At 44.1% G+C, this 20,720-nt stretch overlaps 1 protein-coding gene across 4 annotated transcripts in view; it reads left to right on the forward strand.

The window, feature by feature from the left end:
• Positions 1–20,720, forward strand: part of LOC106604216 (glutamate receptor 3) — a 300,167-nt gene that overhangs the window by 196,335 nt on the left and 83,112 nt on the right. For all 4 annotated transcript variants that reach the window (XR_006769822.1, XR_006769823.1, XM_045717884.1 and 1 more), the window contains exons 7-10: positions 2,640–2,807; positions 5,783–5,887; positions 16,138–16,248; positions 19,799–20,005. Coding sequence is in view for 2 of the 4 variants with exons in the window: in XM_045717884.1 (XP_045573840.1) it covers positions 2,640–2,807; positions 5,783–5,887; positions 16,138–16,248; positions 19,799–20,005 (591 nt within the window). In the remaining 2 variants the exon portion in view is untranslated. The remainder of the gene's footprint in view (positions 1–2,639; positions 2,808–5,782; positions 5,888–16,137; positions 16,249–19,798; positions 20,006–20,720) is intronic.

Raw genomic sequence — 20,720 nt, forward strand, 5'->3', positions numbered from 1 at the left:
CTTCTCCTCTCTTCTCGCTTCTTCTCCTCTCAGTATGTCACTCCCATTCTCTTTCTTTTTTCATTTCTCTCCTTCCCTTCCCCAACGATGGATATATTGATAGGCAGATGTGAAGCAAGGTTATAGCACAGCTTCAATGTACATCTAATTAAACAATGATCAAGGAAGAAATGGGTTTAAAATTACACTTAATTGTCCCCCATGATGAAATCGGGGAAGGAACTGTGGAACTGTCTCTGTCCGTTAGCACATTTGTACGTTAGTCACACGCAACATCACAGACAGCACTGGCCCGATTTTGACAAAACTTGGGTGAATGATGCGTCTTGTCATAGAGAACTGGTATTTACAAAAACACACTGATTGTCCCAAGGAGTGCGCTATAGAAATTCACTAAAATGTATATATCAAATCAAATTATATTTGTCAGATGCTTTGTAGCTTTGTAGTAACCGAAAGGTTGCAAGTTCAAATCCCCGAGCTGACATGGTACAAATCTATCCTTCTGCCTCTGAACAAGGCACTGTTTCTAGGCCGTCATTGAAAATAAGAATTTGTTCTTAACTGACTTGCCTAGTTAAATAAAGGTTAAATAAAAAGATAAGATAAAAAATCCAATACAAACTGAACAAGTAACACGAGGAATAAATACACAGTGAAACAAATAACAAGTAAAAATGAAATGGCTATCTATAGGAAGTAGAAAATAACATGTCTATATATAGGAAGAAGTAAATAACATTACAGACGGTAGGCAATTAAGGTCACAGTTATGAAAACTTAGGAGAGACCTTTCTACAGACTGAAAAACACCAAAAGAAATATGCCCAAGGTCCTTGCTCGTCTGTGTGAACGTGCCGTAGGCATGCTGCAAGGAGGCATGAGGACTACAGATGTGGCCAGGAAGTAGAAAGTAGAAAATATCATGTATATATGTCCGTACTGTGAGACGCCTAAGCGCTACAGGGAGACAGGACAGACAGCTGATCGCCCTCGCAGTGGCAGACTGTAACAACACGTGGATCGGTACATCTGAACATCACACCTGTGGGACAGGTACAGGATGGCAACAAGAACTGCCCGAGTTACACCAGGAATGCACAATCCCTCCTTCAGTGCTCAGACTGTCCTCTATAGGCTGAGAGAGGCTGGTCTGAGAACTGTAAGGCAGTTCCTAACCGGACAATCACCAGCACAAACCCACCGTCGCTGGACCAGACAGGACTGGCAAAAAGTGCTCTTCACTGACGAGTCGCAGTTTTGTCTCACCAGGGGTGATTGTCGGATTCGCATTTATTGTTGAATGAATGAGCGTGACACCGAGGCCTGTACTCTGGAGCGGGATCGATTTGGAGGTGGAGGGTCTGTCATGGTCTGGGGCGGTGTGTCACAGCATCATCGGACTGAGCTTGTTGTCATTGCAGGCAATCTCAACACTGTGCGTTAGAGAAGACATCCTCCTCCCTCATGTGGTACCCTTCCTGCAAGGTCATCCTGACATGACCCTCCAGCATGACAATGCCACCAGTTATACTGCTCATTCTATGCATGATTTCCTGCAAGACAGGAATGTCAGTGTTCCGCCATGGCTAGCGAAGAACCCAGATCTCAATCCCATTGAGCATGTCTGGGACCTGTTGGATCGGAGGGTGAGGTCTAGGGCCATTCCCCGCCTTTGTTCAGGGACACATTATTCCATTTCTGTTAGTCACATGTCTGTGGAACTTGTTCAGTTTATGTCTCAGTTATATATATATATATATGAAGTAGAAAATATAATGTATATATATAAAGGAACTAGTAAATAACATGGAAGTAGTAAATAACATGGCTATATACAGGAAGTGGTAAATAACATGGCTATATGCAGGAAGTAGTAAATAACATGTCTGTATACATGGAGTAGAAAATAACATGGCTATATACAGGAAGTAGTAAATAACATGTTTAAATACAGGAAGTAAAACATAATGTATATACATATATATATATACATATATATGAAGTAGAAAATAACATGTATAGGAAGTAGTCAATAACATGTTAAAATACAGGAAGTAGAAAATAATATATATATATATATATGACGTAGAAAATAACATGTTAATATATAGGATGTTGAAATAACATGGATATATACAGGACGTAGTAAATAACATGGCTATATACGGGAAGTAGTAAATAACATGGTATATACAGGGAGTAGAAAGTAACAAGGCTATATACAGGGAGTAGAAAATAACATGTCTATTTACAGGAAGTAGTAAATAACATGGCCATATACAGGGAGTACCAGTACCGATTCAATGTATCGATGTACGAGGTAATTGAGGTAGCTATGTACTGTACATGTAGGTAGTTGTAAAGTGACTAGGCAACAGGATAGATCATTTACTGTGTTAGTGCAAAAAAGTTTCAATTGGCCCGAGGGTTGCCTTAACAACGTGTGGGACAGTGCGATCGTTGTATCGATGTGTTTCAACTCTTCAGTGAAATTCTCAGAATTTCTCACAGGGCACTTTTGAAAAAATAAATGAATGATGTATTGTTTGCCAACCATGTTGGTTAGTCTCCCATGATCTCTCTTGTGATTTCTGGAGATCTCTTGTGATCCCCCTGAACACTCTTGTCCTCGGCAGTACACGTCAGCTCTGACCCACGATGCAATCCTGGTGATCGCGGAGGCGTTCCGGTATTTGCGGCGCCAACGCGTAGACGTGTCACGGCGAGGGGGCGCAGGAGACTGTCTGGCCAACCCTGCCGTGCCATGGAGCCAGGGCATCGACATCGAGAGAGCTCTCAAAATGGTAAGATAGAGATGGACAGAAAGAGGGACAGATGGGGAGGGAGGTAGAGAGAGAGGATGGCAGTAGGGAGAAGAGCGGTAGAAGGAAGGAGGTAGGTAGAGAGGAGAGAGAGAGAGAGATAGACGGAGGAAGTAGTGAGAGAGATGGAGGTAGGTAGGTAGGTAGGTAGGAGAGATAGATAGATGGGGGAAGTAGTGAGAGAGATGGAGGTAGGTAGGTAGGGAGGAGAGAGAGAGATAGATAGATAGACGGGGGAAGTAGTGAGAGAGATGGAGGTAGGTAGGTAGGGAGGAGAGAGATAGATAGATAGATAGATAGATAGATAGATAGATAGATAGATAGATAGACAGACAGACAGACAGACAGACAGACAGACAGACAGACAGACAGACAGACAGACAGACAGACAGACAGACAGACAGACAGACAGACAGACAGACAGACAGACAGACAGACAGACAGACAGACAGACAGACAGACAGACAGACAGACAGACAGACAGACAGACAGACAGACAGACAGACAGACAGACAGACAGACAGGGGAAGTAGTGAGAGAGATGGAGACGATAAGAGTGAGACTTGTAAGATTGAGAAACCGAGACAGAGAAACGAAGAGCAAGTGCGATAGAGAGGGGGCCGATAGAGAGATAGAGAGCTATAGAAAGAGGGGGCAGAGAGAGAGATAGAGAGCTATAGAAAGAGGGGGCAGATAGAGAGATAGAGAGCTATAGAAAGAGGGGGCAGAGAGAGAGATCTATAGAAAGAAGGGGCAGAGAGAGAGATAGAGAGCTATAGAAAGAGGGGGGCAGATATAGAGAGCTATAGAAAGAGGGGGGCAGATAGAGAGATAGAGAGCTATAGAAAGAGGGGGCAGATAGAGAGATAGAGAGCTATAGAAAGAGGGGGCAGATAGAGAGATCTATAGAAAGAGGGGGCAGATAGAGAGATAGAGAGCTATAGAAAGAGGGGGCAGAGAGAGAGATCTATAGAAAGAGGGGGCAGATAGAGAGATAGAGAGCTATAGAAAGAAGGGGCAGAGAGAGAGATAGAGAGCTATAGAAAGAGGGGGCAGATAGAGAGATCTATAGAAAGAAGGGGCAGAGAGAGAGAGAGCTATAGAAAGAAGGGGCAGAGAGAGAGAGAGCTATAGAAAGAGGGGGCAGATAGAGAGATCTATAGAAAGAGGGGGCAGAGAGAGAGATGGAGAGCTATAGAAAGAGGGGGGCAGATAGAGAGATCTATAGAAAGAAGGGGCAGAGAGAGAGAGAGCTATAGAAAGAGGGGGCAGATAGAGAGATAGAGAGCTATAGAAAGAAGGGGCAGAGAGAGAGATGGAGAGCTATAGAAAGAGGGGGCAGAGAGAGAGATAGAGAGCTATAGAAAGAGGAGGCAGAGAGAGAGATAGAGAGCTATAGAAAGAGGGGGCAGAGAGAGAGATAGAGAGCTATAGAAAGAAGGGGCAGAGAGAGAGATGGAGAGCTATAGAAAGAGGGGGCAGAGAGAGAGATAGAGAGCTATAGAAAGAGGAGGCAGAGAGAGAGATAGAGAGCTATAGAAAGAGGGGGCAGAGAGAGAGATAGAGAGCTATAGAAAGAGGGGGCAGATAGAGAGATAGAGAGCTATAGAAAGAGGGGGCAGATAGAGAGCTATAGAAAGAGGGGGCAGATAGAGAGATAGAGAGCTATAGAAAGAGGGGGCAGAGAGAGAGACATAGAAACGTATAAAAAGAGACTAATCTCCTCCTTCCTCTGCCTCCCAGATGTCCTCTCACAGACCTCTCATAGTGAAATTCTCTCCCCCTCAGCTCAGCTCTCTGAAATACAAAGAGACTCTCATTCTCATTAACATAAACCCACATATTTTATTAAAGCCTATCAGTTCCATCATTTGATTAACGCCAACGATTCAATCTCTGTGAATACCTGCCATTTCCTAATACCAGCCATTTCCAAATTTGATAATAACTTGGCTTTCTGTATTCCACGTTGTTCTGTGTGTTTTGATAATAACTTGTCAGTCTGTATTCCACGTTGTTCTGTGTGTTTTGATAATAACTTGGCAGTCTGTATTCCACGTTGTTCTGTGTGTTTTGATAATAACTTGGCAGTCTGTATTCCACGTTGTTCTGTGTGTTTTGATAATAACTTGGCAGTCTGTATTACACGTTGTTCTGTGTGTTTTGATAATAACTTGGCAGTCTGTATTCCATGTTGTTCTGTGTGTTTTGATAATAACTTGGCAGTCTGTATTACACGTTGTTCTGTGTGTTTTGATAATAACTTGGCACGCTGTATTCCACGTTGTTCTGTGTGTTTTGATAATAACTTGGCAGTCTGTATTACACGTTGTTCTGTGTGTTTTGATAATAACTTGGCAGTCTGTATTACACGTTGTTCTGTGTGTTTTGATAATAACTTGGCAGTCTGTATTCCATGTTCTGTGTGTTTTGATAATAACTTGGCAGTCTGTATTCCACGTTGTTCTGTGTGTTTTGATAATAACTTGGCAGTCTGTATTCCACGTTGTTCTGTGTGTTTTGATAATAACTTGGCAGTCTGTATTACACGTTGTTCTGTGTGTTTTGATAATAACTTGGCAGTCTGTATTACACGTTGTTCTGTGTGTTTTGATAATAACTTGGCAGTCTGTATTCCACGTTGTTCTGTGTGTTTTGATAATAACTTGGCAGTCTGTATTCCACGTTGTTCTGTGTGTTTTGATAATAACTTGGCAGTCTGTATTACACGTTGTTCTGTGTGTTTTGATAATAACTTGGCAGTCTGTATTACACGTTGTTCTGTGTGTTTTGATAATAACTTGGCAGTCTGTATTCCACGTTGTTCTGTGTGTTTTGATAATAACTTGGCAGTCTGTATTACACGTTGTTCTGTGTGTTTTGATAATAACTTGGCAGTCTGTATTACACGTTGTTCTGTGTGTTTTGTCTCTGTGTTTTACTGTCCCGCGGTTCAGGTCCAGGTCCAGGGGATGACGGGGAACATCCAGTTTGACAGCTATGGCCGGAGGTCCAACTACACTATAGACGTCTATGAGATGAGGACAGGGGGGCCCAAAAAGGTGCAGGCACTCACGTGCACATCCATCTACAGCTCTCTCTATAACTCCATACCGACACAGCTTTTAAATCTCATTTTGTTCAGAAATTGTCTACATCACAACAGGATGAACTTCAGTAAGCCGTTAGAGTTTAGTTCCTTATTTATTCCTGTCATTGGTTATGAATTATGACAGTTCTCCTATCTGACAGGTTGAGGATTTTAACGTATGTCTGTAGGAGCCAGCGGATGGATCCAAAATTATTTTCCAATCATTTCGTTCTGAACAGAACCATTATTTTTTCATTCCATTCCACTGTTCCGACCAGAAAAATAAAGTTCTGAACCGGGTTCGAACCCCCCCCCCCAAAAAAATGACCAGTTTATATTGTTCCTTTCTGTTCCTTTCTAAACAGTTTGCTATGGAGCGGGTAAGCAATTTAATCAAATCAAATCAAACTGTATTTGCCACATGCGCAGAATATAACAAGTGTAGACTTTACCGTGAAATTCTTACTTACAAGCCCTTAACCAACAGCACAGTTCAAGAAGAAGAAAATATTTACAAAGTGGGCTAAAATAAAAAGTAATAATAAAAAGTAACACAATAAGAATAACAATAACGGGGCATATACAGGGGGCACCGGTACCGAGTCAGTGTGCTGTATTGGAAAGACGTTAAGAGCAAATTGTATTTTGCCGTAACAGCATGGTTTAATCATAATGAAAGACAAACACCCACACTGTGCTGTCAGTCACAGTGTAGGGTGAGAGATGCAACTGCGGGTGACGAGAGAGCATTGAAAAACTACCAATGAACAAGTGAATTCATTGTTCTCTAATTAAGCATCTCTCCCTAATTTCTGAATTATGTTTGTAACTTCGACAGTAGGCTACTGTAACCTATGCTACAGAGGGGAGGGGCTACAGTAACCTATGCTTCATTGGGGAGGGGCTACAGTAACCTATGCTTCATTGGGGAGGGGCTACAGTAACCTATGCTTCATTGGGGAGGGGCTACAGTAACCTATGCTTCATTGGGGAGGGGCTACAGTAACCTATGCTTCATTGGGGAGGGGCTACAGTAACCTATGCTTCATTGGGGAGGGGCTACAGTAACCTATGCTACAGAGGGGAGGGGCTACAGTAACCTATGCTTGATTGGGGAGGGGCTACAGTAACCTATGCTTCATTGGGGAGGGGCTACAGTAACCTATGCTTCATTGGGGAGGGGCTACAGTAACCTATGCTACAGATGGGAGGGGCTACAGTAACCTATGCTTCATTGGGGAGGGGCTACAGTAACCTATGCTTCAGAGGGGAGGGGCTACAGTAACTGATGCTAACGTTATTAACCAGTTGTAATGCTTTTAAATAATGGTTCTGTTCCGGAACAGTATAGATCACTTTGGTTTCCGGTTCGGGTTCTGTTCCTCAAATAACTTTGTTCTTTTACATGAACCAGTTCCAACCCTGGCTAGGAGCCATTTCATCTAACACGTGACAGTGATAGATGACTGTGAGCTTAGATCACTGCACGGTGTGTAGTCAAACCTGCTGGCTGCCTTCCATATCTCATATACCACCAATTAACGCCCCACAGCCCTGGTGTCTAACCCCTCACAGCCGGATAGAGACAGGAGGAGGAAAGAAAGAGAGAGAGAGAGAGAGAGAGAGAGAGCACCAGAGAGAGAGCACCAGAGAGAGAGAGAGCACCAGATAGAGAGAGAGCACCAGAGAGAGAGAGAGCACCAGAGAGAGAGAGAGCACCAGAGAGAGAGAGAGCACCAGAGAGAGAGAGAGCACCAGAGAGAGAGAGCACCAGAGAGAGAGAGCACCAGAAAGCACCAGAGAGAGAGCACCAGAGAGAGAAGCACCAGAAGAAAAGCACCAAGCACAGAGAGAGAGAGAGCACCAGAGAGAGAGAGAGCACCAGAGAGAGAGAGCACCAGAGAGAGAGAGCACCAGAGAGCACCAGAGAGAGAGCACCAGAGAGAGAGAGAGAGCACATGAGAGAGAGCACATGAGAGATGGAGAGCATGAGAGAGAGAGAGAGAGCATCAGCGAGAGAGAGAGAGAGAGAGACTGAGGCAGACATAGAGATAGATTGTCACTTTGGGTCATGGCAATGAAGCCCCAATCCCAGGCAGACAATGACAGGTTATAGTGGTGAGAGGGGGCTGGTATGAAGGGTGGTGATGGTGGTGAGAGAGGGCTGGTATGAGGGGTGATGGTAATGACGGTGGTGAGAAAGGGCTAGTATGAGGGGTGACGGTGGTGATGGTGGTGCGAGAGAGCTGGTATGAGGGGTGATGGTGGTGAGAGAGGGCTGGTATGAGGGTTGACGGTGGTGAGAGAGGGCTGGTATGAGGGGTGATGGTGGTGAGAGAAGGCTGGTTTTAGGGGTGACGGTGGTGAGAGAGCTGGTACGAGGGGTGACTGCGGTGAGAGAGCTGGTTCGAGGGGTGACTGCGGTGAGAGGGCTGGTACGAGGGGTGACTGCGGTGAGAGGGCTGGTACGAGGGGTGACTGCGGTGAGAGAGCTGGTACGAGGGGTGACTGCGGTGAGAGGGCTGGTACGAGGGGTGACTGCGGTGAGAGGGCTGGTACGAGGGGTGACTGCGGTGAGAGAGCTGGTACGAGGGGTGACTGCGGTGAGAGGGTTGGTACGAGGGGTGACTGCGGTGAGAGGGCTGGTACGAGGGGTGACTGCGGTGAGAGGGCTGGTACGAGGGGTGACTGCGGTGAGAGGGCTGGTACGAGGGGTGACTGCGGTGAGAGAGCTGGTACGAGGGGTGACTGCGGTGAGAGGGCTGGTACGAGGGGTGACTGCGGTGAGAGGGCTGGTACGAGGGGTGACTGCGGTGAGAGGGCTGGTACGAGGGGTGACTGCGGTGAGAGGGCTGGTACGAGGGGTGACTGCGGTGAGAGAGCTGGTACGAGGGGTGACTGCGGTGAGAGGGCTGGTACGAGGGGTGACTGCGGTGAGAGGGCTGGTACGAGGGGTGACTGCGGTGAGAGGGCTGGTACGAGGGGTGACTGCGGTGAGAGGGCTGGTACGAGGGGTGACTGCGGTGAGAGAGCTGGTACGAGGGGTGACTGCGGTGAGAGGGTTGGTACGAGGGGTGACTGCGGTGAGAGGGCTGGTACGAGGGGTGACTGCGGTGAGAGGGCTGGTACGAGGGGTGACTGCGGTGAGAGAGCTGGTACGAGGGGTGGCGGCAGGTTACAGTGGTGTGTCTCAAGTAATGTAGTGTGATCTGATGACTTTCCCTGATGTTTCATAGGAGACTGAAGCTTGACTCTCACAGCAGTCAAACCCCTCAGACAAATACACACACACACACACACACACACACACACACACACACACACACACACACACACACACACACACACACACACACACACACACACACCAAAACAGACTTTACTGTCACAGCATTACCCTGCTACACTACACACTACCCTGTTACACTATACACTACCCTGCTAAACTATACACTACCCTGATACACTATACACTAACCTGTTACACTATACACTACCCTGCTACACTATACACTACCTACTACAGGAGACACTACCCTGCTACACTATACACTACCCTGTTACACTATACACTACCCTGCTACGCTATACACTATACACTACCCTGCTACACTATTCACTAACCTGTTACACTATACACTACCCTACACTATACACTACCTACTACAGTATACACTACCCTGCTACACTATACACTACCCTGCTACACTACCCTGCTACACTATACACTACCTACTACAGTATACACTACCCACTACACTATACACTACCCTGTTACACTATACACTACCCTGCTACACTACCCTGCTACACTATACACTACCCACTACACTATACACTACCCTGCTACACTATACACTATACACTACCCTGTTACACTATACACTATACACTACCCTGTTACACTATACACTACCCTGATACACTATACACTACCCTGATACACTATACACTATACACTACCCTGATACACTATACACTTCCCTGATTCACTATACACTACCCTGCTACACTATACACTATACACTATCCTGATACACTATACACTACCCTGTTACACTATACACTATACACTACCCTGATACACTATACACTACCCTGTTACACTATACACTAAACACTACCCTGATACACTATACACTACCCTGTTACACTATACACTACCCTACACTATACACTACCTACTACAGTATACACTACCCTGCTACACTATACACTACCCTGCTACACTACCCTGCTACACTATACACTACCTACTACAGTATACACTACCCACTACACTATACACTACCCTGTTACACTATACACTACCCTGTTACACTATACACTACCCTGCTACACTACCCTGCTACACTATACACTACCCACTACACTATACACTACCCTGCTACACTATACACTATACACTACCCTGTTACACTATACACTACCCTGATACACTATACACTACCCTGATACACTATACACTACCCTGTTACACTATACACTAAACACTACCCTGATACACTATACACTACCCTGTTACACTATACACTACCCTGTTACACTGTACACTACCCTGTTACACTATACACTATACACTTCAATGTTACACTATACACTAAACACTACCCTGATACACTATACACTACCCTGTTACACTTCACACTACCCTGATACACTACACACTACCCTGATACACTGTACACTACCCTGTTACACTATACACTATACACTTCAATGTTACACTATACACTAAACACTACCCTGTTACACTTTACACTACCCTGTTACACTTCACACTACCCTGATACACTACACACTACCCTGATACACTATACACTACCATGATACACTATGCACTTCCCTGCTTCACTATACACTACCCTGCTACACTATACACTATACACTACCCTGATTACTATACACTACCCTGTTACACGATACACTACCCTGATACACTATACACTGCCCTGATACACTATACACTACCCTGCTACACTATACACTACCCTGATACACTACCCTGTTGCACTACCCTGCTACACTATACACCCTACACTACCCTGTTACACTATACACTACCCTGCTACACTATACACTACCCTGTTACACTATACACTACCCTGTTACACTATACACTATACACTACCCTGATACACTATACACTACCCTGATACACTACCCTGTTACACAACCCTGCTACACTATACACTACCCTGTTACACTACCCTGCTACACTATACACTACCCTGATGCACTATACACTACCCTGTTACACTATACACTACCCTGCTACACTATTCACTATACACTACCCTGTTACACTATACACTACCCTGCTACACTATACACTACCCTGTTACACTATACACTACCCTGCTACACTATACACTACCCTGCTACACTATTAACTACCCTGTTACACTATACACTACCCTGCTACACTATACACTACCCTGCTACACTATACACTACCCTGTTACACTATACACTACCCTGATACACTATACACTGCCCTGATACACTATTCACTACCCTGCTACACTATACACTACCCTGTTACACTATACACTACCCTGATACACTATACACTACCCTGATACACTATACACTACCCTGTTACACTATACACTACCCTGTTACACTATACACTACCCTGATACACTATTCACTATACACTACCCTGTTACACTATACACTACCCTGCTACACTATACACTACCCTGTTACACTATACACTACCCTGCTACACTATACACTATACACTACCCTGCTACACTATACACTAGCCTGTTACACTATACACTACCCTGCTACACTATACACTACCCTGCTACACTATACACTGCCCTGCTACACTATACACTACCCTGATACACTATGCACTTCCCTGCTTCACTATACACTACCCTGCTACACTATACACTATACACTACCCTGATTACTATACACTACCCTGTTACACGATACACTACCCTGATACACTATACACTGCCCTGATACACTACACACTACCCTGCTACACTATACACTACCCTGATACACTACCCTGTTACACTACCCTGCTACGCTATACACCCTACACTACCCTGTTACACTATACACTACCCTGTTACACTATACACTATACACTACCCTGATACACTATACACTACCCTGATACACTACCCTGTTACACAACCCTGCTACACTATACACTACCCTGTTACACTACCCTGCTACACTATACACTACCCTGATACACTATAAACTACCCTAATACACTAAATACTCTCCTGCTACACTATTCACTATACACTACCCTGATACACTATACACTACCCTGTTACACTATACACTACCCTGTTACACTATACACTACCCTGCTGCACTATACACTACCCTGATACACTATACACTGCCCTGCTACACTATACACTGCCCTGCTACACTATACACTACCCTGATACACTATACACTACCCTGTTACACTACACACTTCCCTGCTACACTATTCACTACCCTGTTACACTATACACTGCCCTGCTACACTATACACTACCCTGCTACACTATTCACTACCCTGATACACTATACACTACCCTGCTGGTCAAATGTAGTTCACTACATAGAAACCATTCAGCTCTACACCAACCAGTAGGTCCCCCACCTGTACACCAACCAGTAGGTCTCCCACCTGTACACCAACCAGTAGGTCTCCCACCTGTACACCAACCAGTAGGTCCCCCACCTGCACACCAACCAGTAGGGCTCCCACCTGTACACCAACCAGTAGGTCTCCCACCTGTACACCAACCAGTAGGTCTCCCACCTGTACACCAACCAGTAGGTCTCCCACCTGTACACCAACCAGTAGGTCTCCCACCTGTACACCAACCAGTAGGTCTCCCACCTGTACACCAACCAGTAGGTCTCAGACCTGTACACCAACCAGTAGGTCTCCCACCTGTACACCAACCTGTAGGTCTTCCACCTGTACACCAACCAGTAGGTCTCCCACCTGTACACCAACCAGTAGGTCTCCCACCTGTACACCAACCAGTAGGTCTCAGACCTGTACACCAACCAGTAGGTCCCCCACCTGTACACCAACCAGAAGGTCCCCCACCTGTACACCAACCAGTAGGTCCCTCACCTGTACACCAACCAGTAGGTCCCCCACCTGTACACCAACCAGTAGGTCCCCCACCTGTACACCAACCAGTAGGTCCCCCACCTGTACACCAACCAGTAGGTCCCCCACCTGTACACCAACCAGAAGGTCCCCCACCTGTACACCAACCAGTAGGTCTCAGACCTGTACACCAACCAGTAGGTCTCCCACCTGTACACCAACCAGAAGGTCCCTCACCTGTACACCAACCAGTAGGTCCCCCACCTGTACACCAACCAGTAGGTCCCCCAACTGTACACCAACCAGTAGGTCCCCCACCTGTACACCAACCTGTTCCTCTGACACGTCTATTATATACGTAGGTCCTGGATTGCAGGAAGCTTGGCCCCATTGATTTCATGGGCCGTACGCACTACCCTCTGTAGTGCGCCTTGTGGTCAGATGAAGAGCAGGTTGCCATACAAAGTGATGATGCAACCAGTCAGGGTGCTCTCGATGGTGCAGCTGTATAACCTTTTGAGGATCTGGGGACCCATGCCAAATCTTTTCAGTCTGCTGAGGTGGAAAATGTGTTGTCGTGCCCTCTTCACAACTTTCTTGGTATGTTTGGACCATGGCAGTTTGTTGGTGATGTGGATACCAAGGAACTTGAAACTCTCGACCCTCTCCACCTCTACCCCGTTGATTTGAATGGGGCATGTTCGGCCCGCCTTTTCCTGTAGTCCACGATCAGCTCCTTTGTCTTGATCACAAGAATAGTATATAGCTGCAGTAGAAGGTATTGATGTACAACTTAAACAGCAGTATAATAGTATATAGCTACAGTAGAAGGTATTGATGTACAACTTAAACAGCAGTATAATAGTATAATAGTGTATAGCTGCAGTAGAAGGTTTTGATGTACAACTTAAACAGCAGTATAATAGTATATAGCTGCAGTAGAAGGTATTGATGTACAACTGAAACAGCAGTATAATAGTATAATAGTATATAGCTGCAGTAGAAGGTATTGATGTACAACTTAAACAGCAGTATAATAGTATATGGTTGCAGTAGAAGGTATTGATATACACCTTAAACAGCAGTATAATAGTATATAGCTGCAGTAGAAGGTATTGATGTACAACTTAAACAGCAGTATAATAGTATAATAGTATATAGCTGCAGTAGAAGATATTGATGTACAACTTAAACAGAAGTATAATAGTATATACCTGCAGTAGAAGGTATTGATGTACAACTTAAACAGCAGTATAATAGTATAATAGTATATAGCTGCAGTAGAAGATATTGATGTACAACTGAAACAGCAGTATAATAGTATATAGTTGCAGTAGAAGGTATTGATGTACAACTTAAACAGCAGTATAATAGTATATAGCTGCAGTAGAAGGTATTGATGTACAACTTAAACAGCAGTATAATAGTATATAGCTGCAGTAGAAGATATTGATGTACAACTTAAACAGCAGTATAATAGTATATAGCTGCAGTAGAAGGTATTGATGTACAACTTAAACAGCAGTATAATAGTATAATAGTATATAGCTGCAGTAGAAGATATTGATGTACAACTTAAACAGCAATATAATAGTATATAGTTGCAGTAGAAGGTATTGATGTACAACTTAAACAGCAGTATAATAGTATATAGCTGCAGTAGAAGGTATTGATGTACAACTTAAACAGCTGTATAATAGTATAATAGTATATAGCTGCAGTAGAAGATATTGATGTACAACTTAAACAGCAGTATAATAGTATATAGTTGCAGTAGAAGGTATTGATGTACAACTTAAACAGCAGTATAATAGTATATAGCTGCAGTAGAAGGTATTGATGTACAACTTAACAGCAATATAATAGTATATAGCTGCAGTAGAAGGTGTTGATGTACAACTGAAACAGCAGTATAATAGTATATAGTTGCAGTAGAAGGTATTGATGTACTACTTAAACAGCAGTATAATAGTATAATAGTATATAGCTGCAGTAGAAGGTATTGATGTACTAAACAGCAGTATAATAGTATAATAGTATATAGCTGCAGGGGCAGGAATACATATATATGTAGAATCTCAATTTGACCCAGTTTGCTACAGCAGGAAAATAATCATGCAGCTACAGGAAATGTGAATTATTATGTGGATTATAATTAATGTAGATAGCCAATATGAGGGTTTGCGCTCAGGCTAGAATGAAAGGCAGAAAATATCTGTAGAGTTCAAAACCTACTTGCACTCAAAACAATGTGAAGGAATAACCCAATGTGGCATAATTATGTTAACCATAATTATCTCAACCTCCTTGGGTTATTTCCTTCACATGGTTTTGAGCGTGAGTACAATTCTTTTTATAATTAATGGACATTTTTGTAGGTGTTGATACATGCTTTGTTCGGATAAATCAAGTCTGACATTTTAAAGAGGAAATTACAAATCTTAGATGGCTAGAATTTGCATTTCCTGCTGCTCGCAGGAAAATTCTCTGTGGAACAGAGGGATCAAATTAAGATAGTAGACCTGCAGTGCAGAGAGGCAGGCGTCTGAGCAGACCTGGAACATTATGATTCATTACTGAGTGTGTATTCAATTCACAGAACCCAATATCAATTATTTACCCTAAAACCTGTGTAGGCTTTAAACTAGACCAGCTGTCTGCTACTCTGATACACCGGAGGATTGACAGTAGATTTAGGCTTCGCCTCCAGTATCTATAAGGCTGCTCTGTTTTATTATTGGAGTACATTTCACCCGAATAAAAAAGCAAATAATGTGTTATTACTTGTTATAAGCACATATAAGCATTTATAATGTGTTGTTACGCACATACTGTATAAGAATGTATAATGTGTTATTAAGCACATGTAACAATGTATTATGTGTTATTAAGCACATATAAGCAATTATAATGTGTAATTATCTGTTATAAGCACATATAAGCAGTTATAATGTGTTACTAAAATATTCCTACTTAACTGTTTATACACTGTATATAGTGGAGGGGAGGGAGGGGGTTGTGGGTGGATGGTCGAACACAGGGAATGCTGTTAACATAGAATTAGAAGAATAGAACTCATTCTAATTCTATGGTTGCTATGCTAACCTGTGTTTTCTCTGTTTCAGATTGGATACTGGAACGAGTACCAGCGATTAGTAAATTTGTTAGAACAACAGGTGGTCGCCAACGAGTCTTCTTCTGTGGAAAACCGAACGATTGTGGTCACTACTATTATGGTACACTTTCCATGGCAACTTTGAAATGTGTTCACCACAACGTATTCTGCCAGTCAGGGCCGCGAGTGGCGGTGTTGATGCCTAACCGGTTGATACATTCTGTCCTGGGCTGGGCTGGGCAGAACCACATCTTTTTTGTGTTTGCTTTGCATCCACTCACTACACGTTGAAACAGTCGATCCCTCTGTAAGGAGAAGAGAGTGTTTCAACTGTATCCGTGTGGGTGACAAAGCATTTAGATTCTTCATACTTCAGTGGCCTGTCGTAGCAGTGACATCACAATATTGGTATTATATGATACATGAGTAAGTGGGTAAATGGTTGACTTGACTCCATCTAATAGAAAACACATACAGACCAACATCCGCCATCCGTACGTAAGTAGAACCTGTCTTGTCTGTCCTCATCAAGTAAATGGTTCAATGACAATCTGGGATAGGAGGATGAGGAAATTATGATGATCGTGGTGATGATACTGCAATGGCTTCTCAAAGACAAAGCAAAATAAAGCACATTTGAGGGAGGATATTATAATATAATTTTTGTTTTTTTTATCTATTTTGTTTTGTTCCTCTGAGGGCTGGTTCTGTGTACAGCCTCCAGTGAGTTGCTTTGGCAGGAAGGAGAGAGTTTTGCTTAGATATCCTGGCAGCAGTGTTGACTGCAATGGGAATTATTCCTTTCACACTGATATTTGACCATATTTGCTCATTATTAAGTGTTTGAAATGACTTTCCCTGCCATGAATGCAAAAACATTCAGGGGGCTGTCAATGTCAGCTATCGTAATGACCATGTGCTATAGACAACCTTTGAATAGTAAAGGAACACTCATAAAAGCAAAACATTTGAAAAGTGCTGGCGGTCCTAATAGTTATATGTAGTATTCCTTATTACACATTACATGAAATCTGGATTCTGAAAGGTCTCTCTCTCTCTCTCTCTCTCTCTCTCTCTCTCTCTCTCTCTCTCTCTCTCTCTCTCTGTCTCTGTCTCTGTCTCTCTGTCTGTGTCTCTCTCTCTCTCTGTGTCTCTCTCTCTCTCTCTGTCTGTGTGTCTCTCTCTCTGTCTGTCTCTCTCTCTCTCTCTCTCTCTCTCTCTTTCTCTCTGTCTGTCTCTCTCTCTCTGTCTCTGTCTCTCTCTCTCTCTTTCTCTCTCTCTGTCGCTCTCTCTCTCTCTCTAAAAAGGAAGCATTACATGAAATTTGTATTCTGAATCGTCCCTCTCCCTCTCTCTAAAAAGGAAGCATTTAAAGGCCTCAGAATGGATAACAGCATCAGTAGATAAACACTATGTTAACTCAGGGTGGGGGTCATTTACAATAGAGTTAGGGTGAAGAGGAGTTATGTTCAGCACAGAACAAACAAGCCGTTTCCTCTCCACTTACAACCCTCTAATTATGTGTTGTCTCAAATGGTGTCGTTGGTTCTGTGTGAGCAGCAGCTCTTCTTTTGTTGGGTAATGAAACCATAGCAACAAGCTAGTTGCACCACCACCAGTGTTTGTTGGGTAATGAAACCATAGCAACAAGCTAGCTGCACCACCACCAGTGTTTGTTGAGTAATGATGAAACCATAGCAACAAGCTAGCTGCACCACCACCAGTGTTTGTTGGGTAATGATGAAACCATAGCAACAAGCTAGCTGCACCACCACCAGTGTTTGTTGGGTAATGATGAAACCATAGCAACAAGCTAGCTGCACCACCACCAGTGTTTGTTGGGTAATGATGAAACCATAGCAACAAGCTAGCTGCACCACCACCAGTGTTTGTTGGGTAATGATGAAACCATAGCAACAAGCTAGCTGCACCACCACCAGTGTTTGTTGGGTAATGATGAAACCATAGCAACAAGCTAGCTGCACCACCACCAGTGTTTGTTGGGTAATGAAACCATAGCAACAAGCTAGCTGCACCACCACCAGTGTTTGTTGGGTAATGATGAAACCGTAGCAACAAGCTAGCTGCACCACCACCAGTGTTTGTTGGGTAATGATGAAACCGTAGCAACAAGCTAGCTGCACCACCACCAGTGTTTGTTGGGTAATGATGAAACCATAGCAACAAGCTAGCTGCACCACCACCAGTGTTTGTAGGGTAATGATGAAACCGTAGCAACAAGCTAGCTGCACCACCACCAGTGTTTGTTGGGTAATGATGAAACCGTAGCAACAAGCTAGCTGCACCACCACCAGTGTTTGTTGGGTAATGATGAAACCGTAGCAACAAGCTAGCTGCACCACCACCAGTGTTTGTTGGGTAATGATGAAACCATAGCAACAAGCTAGCTGCACCACCACCAGTGTTTGTTGGGTAATGATGAAACCGTAGCAACAAGCTAGCTGCACCACCACCAGTGTTTGTTGGGTAATGATGAAACCATAGCAACAAGCTAGCTGCACCACCACCAGTGTTTGTTGTGTAATGAAACCATAGCAACAAGCTAGCTGCACCACCACCAGTGTTTGTTGGGTAATGATGAAACCATAGCAACAAGCTAGCTGCACCACCACCAGTGTTTGTTGGGTAATGAAACCATAGCAACAAGCTAGCTGCACCACCACCAGTGTTTGTTGGGTAATGATGAGACCATAGCAACAAGCTAGCTGTACCACCAGTGTTTGTTGGGTAATGATGAAACCATAGCAACAAGCTAGCTGCACCACCAGTGTTTGTTGGGTAATGATGAAACCATAGCAACAAGCTAGCTGCACCACCAGTGTTTGTTGGGTAATGATGAAACCATAGCAACAAGCTAGCTGCACCACCACCAGTGTTTGAAAATGGAGGGGAGAAAAGCACGCTGCCCTCTCCTGGTGGTGTTTTAAATATTTATTTATTAACTTACAAGGTCATTTTTCAATTTGAGTTTTGTGATTAGAATGAAAATGTCTCCCTTTTGTTTTAGTTTTTTGGAATGATTATTATTAAAGCCTTCCCCCTTTGCACATTGATTGATAAAACGTGCTTGTTGATGATTATGTTGAGATATTAATACAGCAGCACTCACTTCCTGATCCAAGTCACGGCCATTTACTTTATGAACCTCCACCCCCATCCACTCTGAGCTAACCCACACCCAGCCTACCAATACACCCAGCATCTGTTGAAGACCACATACCTCTAACTAAGGCATATTGTAGCCTTAGCCAGACACCGTGAGAAGCCTGTGGTCCTCTTGGACTGTTCGTTTGTCACACACGCAGACACACGCAGAAATGCACACACAACGGTTCCCCAGGGTTGAGAGACAGGATGCTGGGTGAATTAGGGCTGGGAGTCCCTGTTCCCCAGGGTTGAGAGACAGGATGCTGGGTGAATTAGGGCTGGGAGTCTGCTGGCCACCACAGCTTGGTAAAACAACTACCTGGCTTGTCATCATGCTGTTATCAACATATACTTCAATGCATCTGTGGTGTGTTATCTGCACATGCATGCCTGCATGAGACTGCTGGTTGAAGCTGCTTCCTGGTTTGGGACTGTGTGTGTGGGGGAGGTGTGAGCACGTGTGTGTGTGACAATAAACCAGCCTGTGATCTGACTATTAACAGGAAGCCCCTTATGTGATGTACAAGAAACACCAGATGAATCTGGAGGGGAATGACAGATATGAAGGCTACTGTGTCGATTTAGCTGCTGAAATTGCAAAACACGTGGGGATAAGATACAAACTGTCAGTAGTAGCAGACGGGAAGTATGGTGCGCGGGATCCAGACACCAAGACGTGGAACGGGATGGTGGGGGAACTGGTCTATGGGGTGAGTGGAGTCATCTCTCAGTCTCTCACTGATGTTCATTGTTACTTCACCAAAGGATGCGTCCCAAATAGCACTTTATTCCCTATATAGTGCACTACTAATGACCAGGATCCATAGGGCTCTATATTGTGCACAATATTTTGTGAATAGAGTTCCATTTGGGACGCAACATTTGTTTAAACATTTACTACCAGCAGTTGAAAGAGAAAAGTTATGTCTTAACAATGTGATTATGTTACAGTGTTTACGTCAATAGGAGACAGGCTATAAAGTACAACTGGTGCTCTGATGTAGGTTTGGACCCCCTTGTCTCTGATGTAGGTTTTGACCCCCTTGTCTCTGATGTAGGTTTGGGCCCCCTTGTCTCTGATGTAGGTTTGGGCCCCCTTGTCTCTGATGTAGGTTTGGGCCCCCTTGTCTCTGATGTAGGTTTGGATCCCTTGTCTCTGATGTAGGTTTGGGCCCCCTTGTCTCTGATGTAGGTTTGGGCCCCTTGTCTCTGATGTAGGTTTGGGCCCCTTGTCTCTGATGTAGGTTTGGGCCCCCTTGTCTCTGATGTAGGTTTGGGCCCCCTTGTCTCTGATGTAGGTTTGGGCCCCTTGTCTCTGATGTAGGTTTGGGCCCCTTGTCTCTGATGTAGGTTTGGGCCCCTTGTCTCTGATGTAGGTTTGGGCCCCCTTGTCTCTGATGTAGGTTTGGGCCCCTTGTCTCTGAT

Source organism: Salmo salar, chromosome ssa05 (genome assembly GCF_905237065.1).
Source record: "Salmo salar chromosome ssa05, Ssal_v3.1, whole genome shotgun sequence".
Classification (NCBI taxonomy): Eukaryota; Metazoa; Chordata; class Actinopteri; order Salmoniformes; family Salmonidae; genus Salmo; species Salmo salar.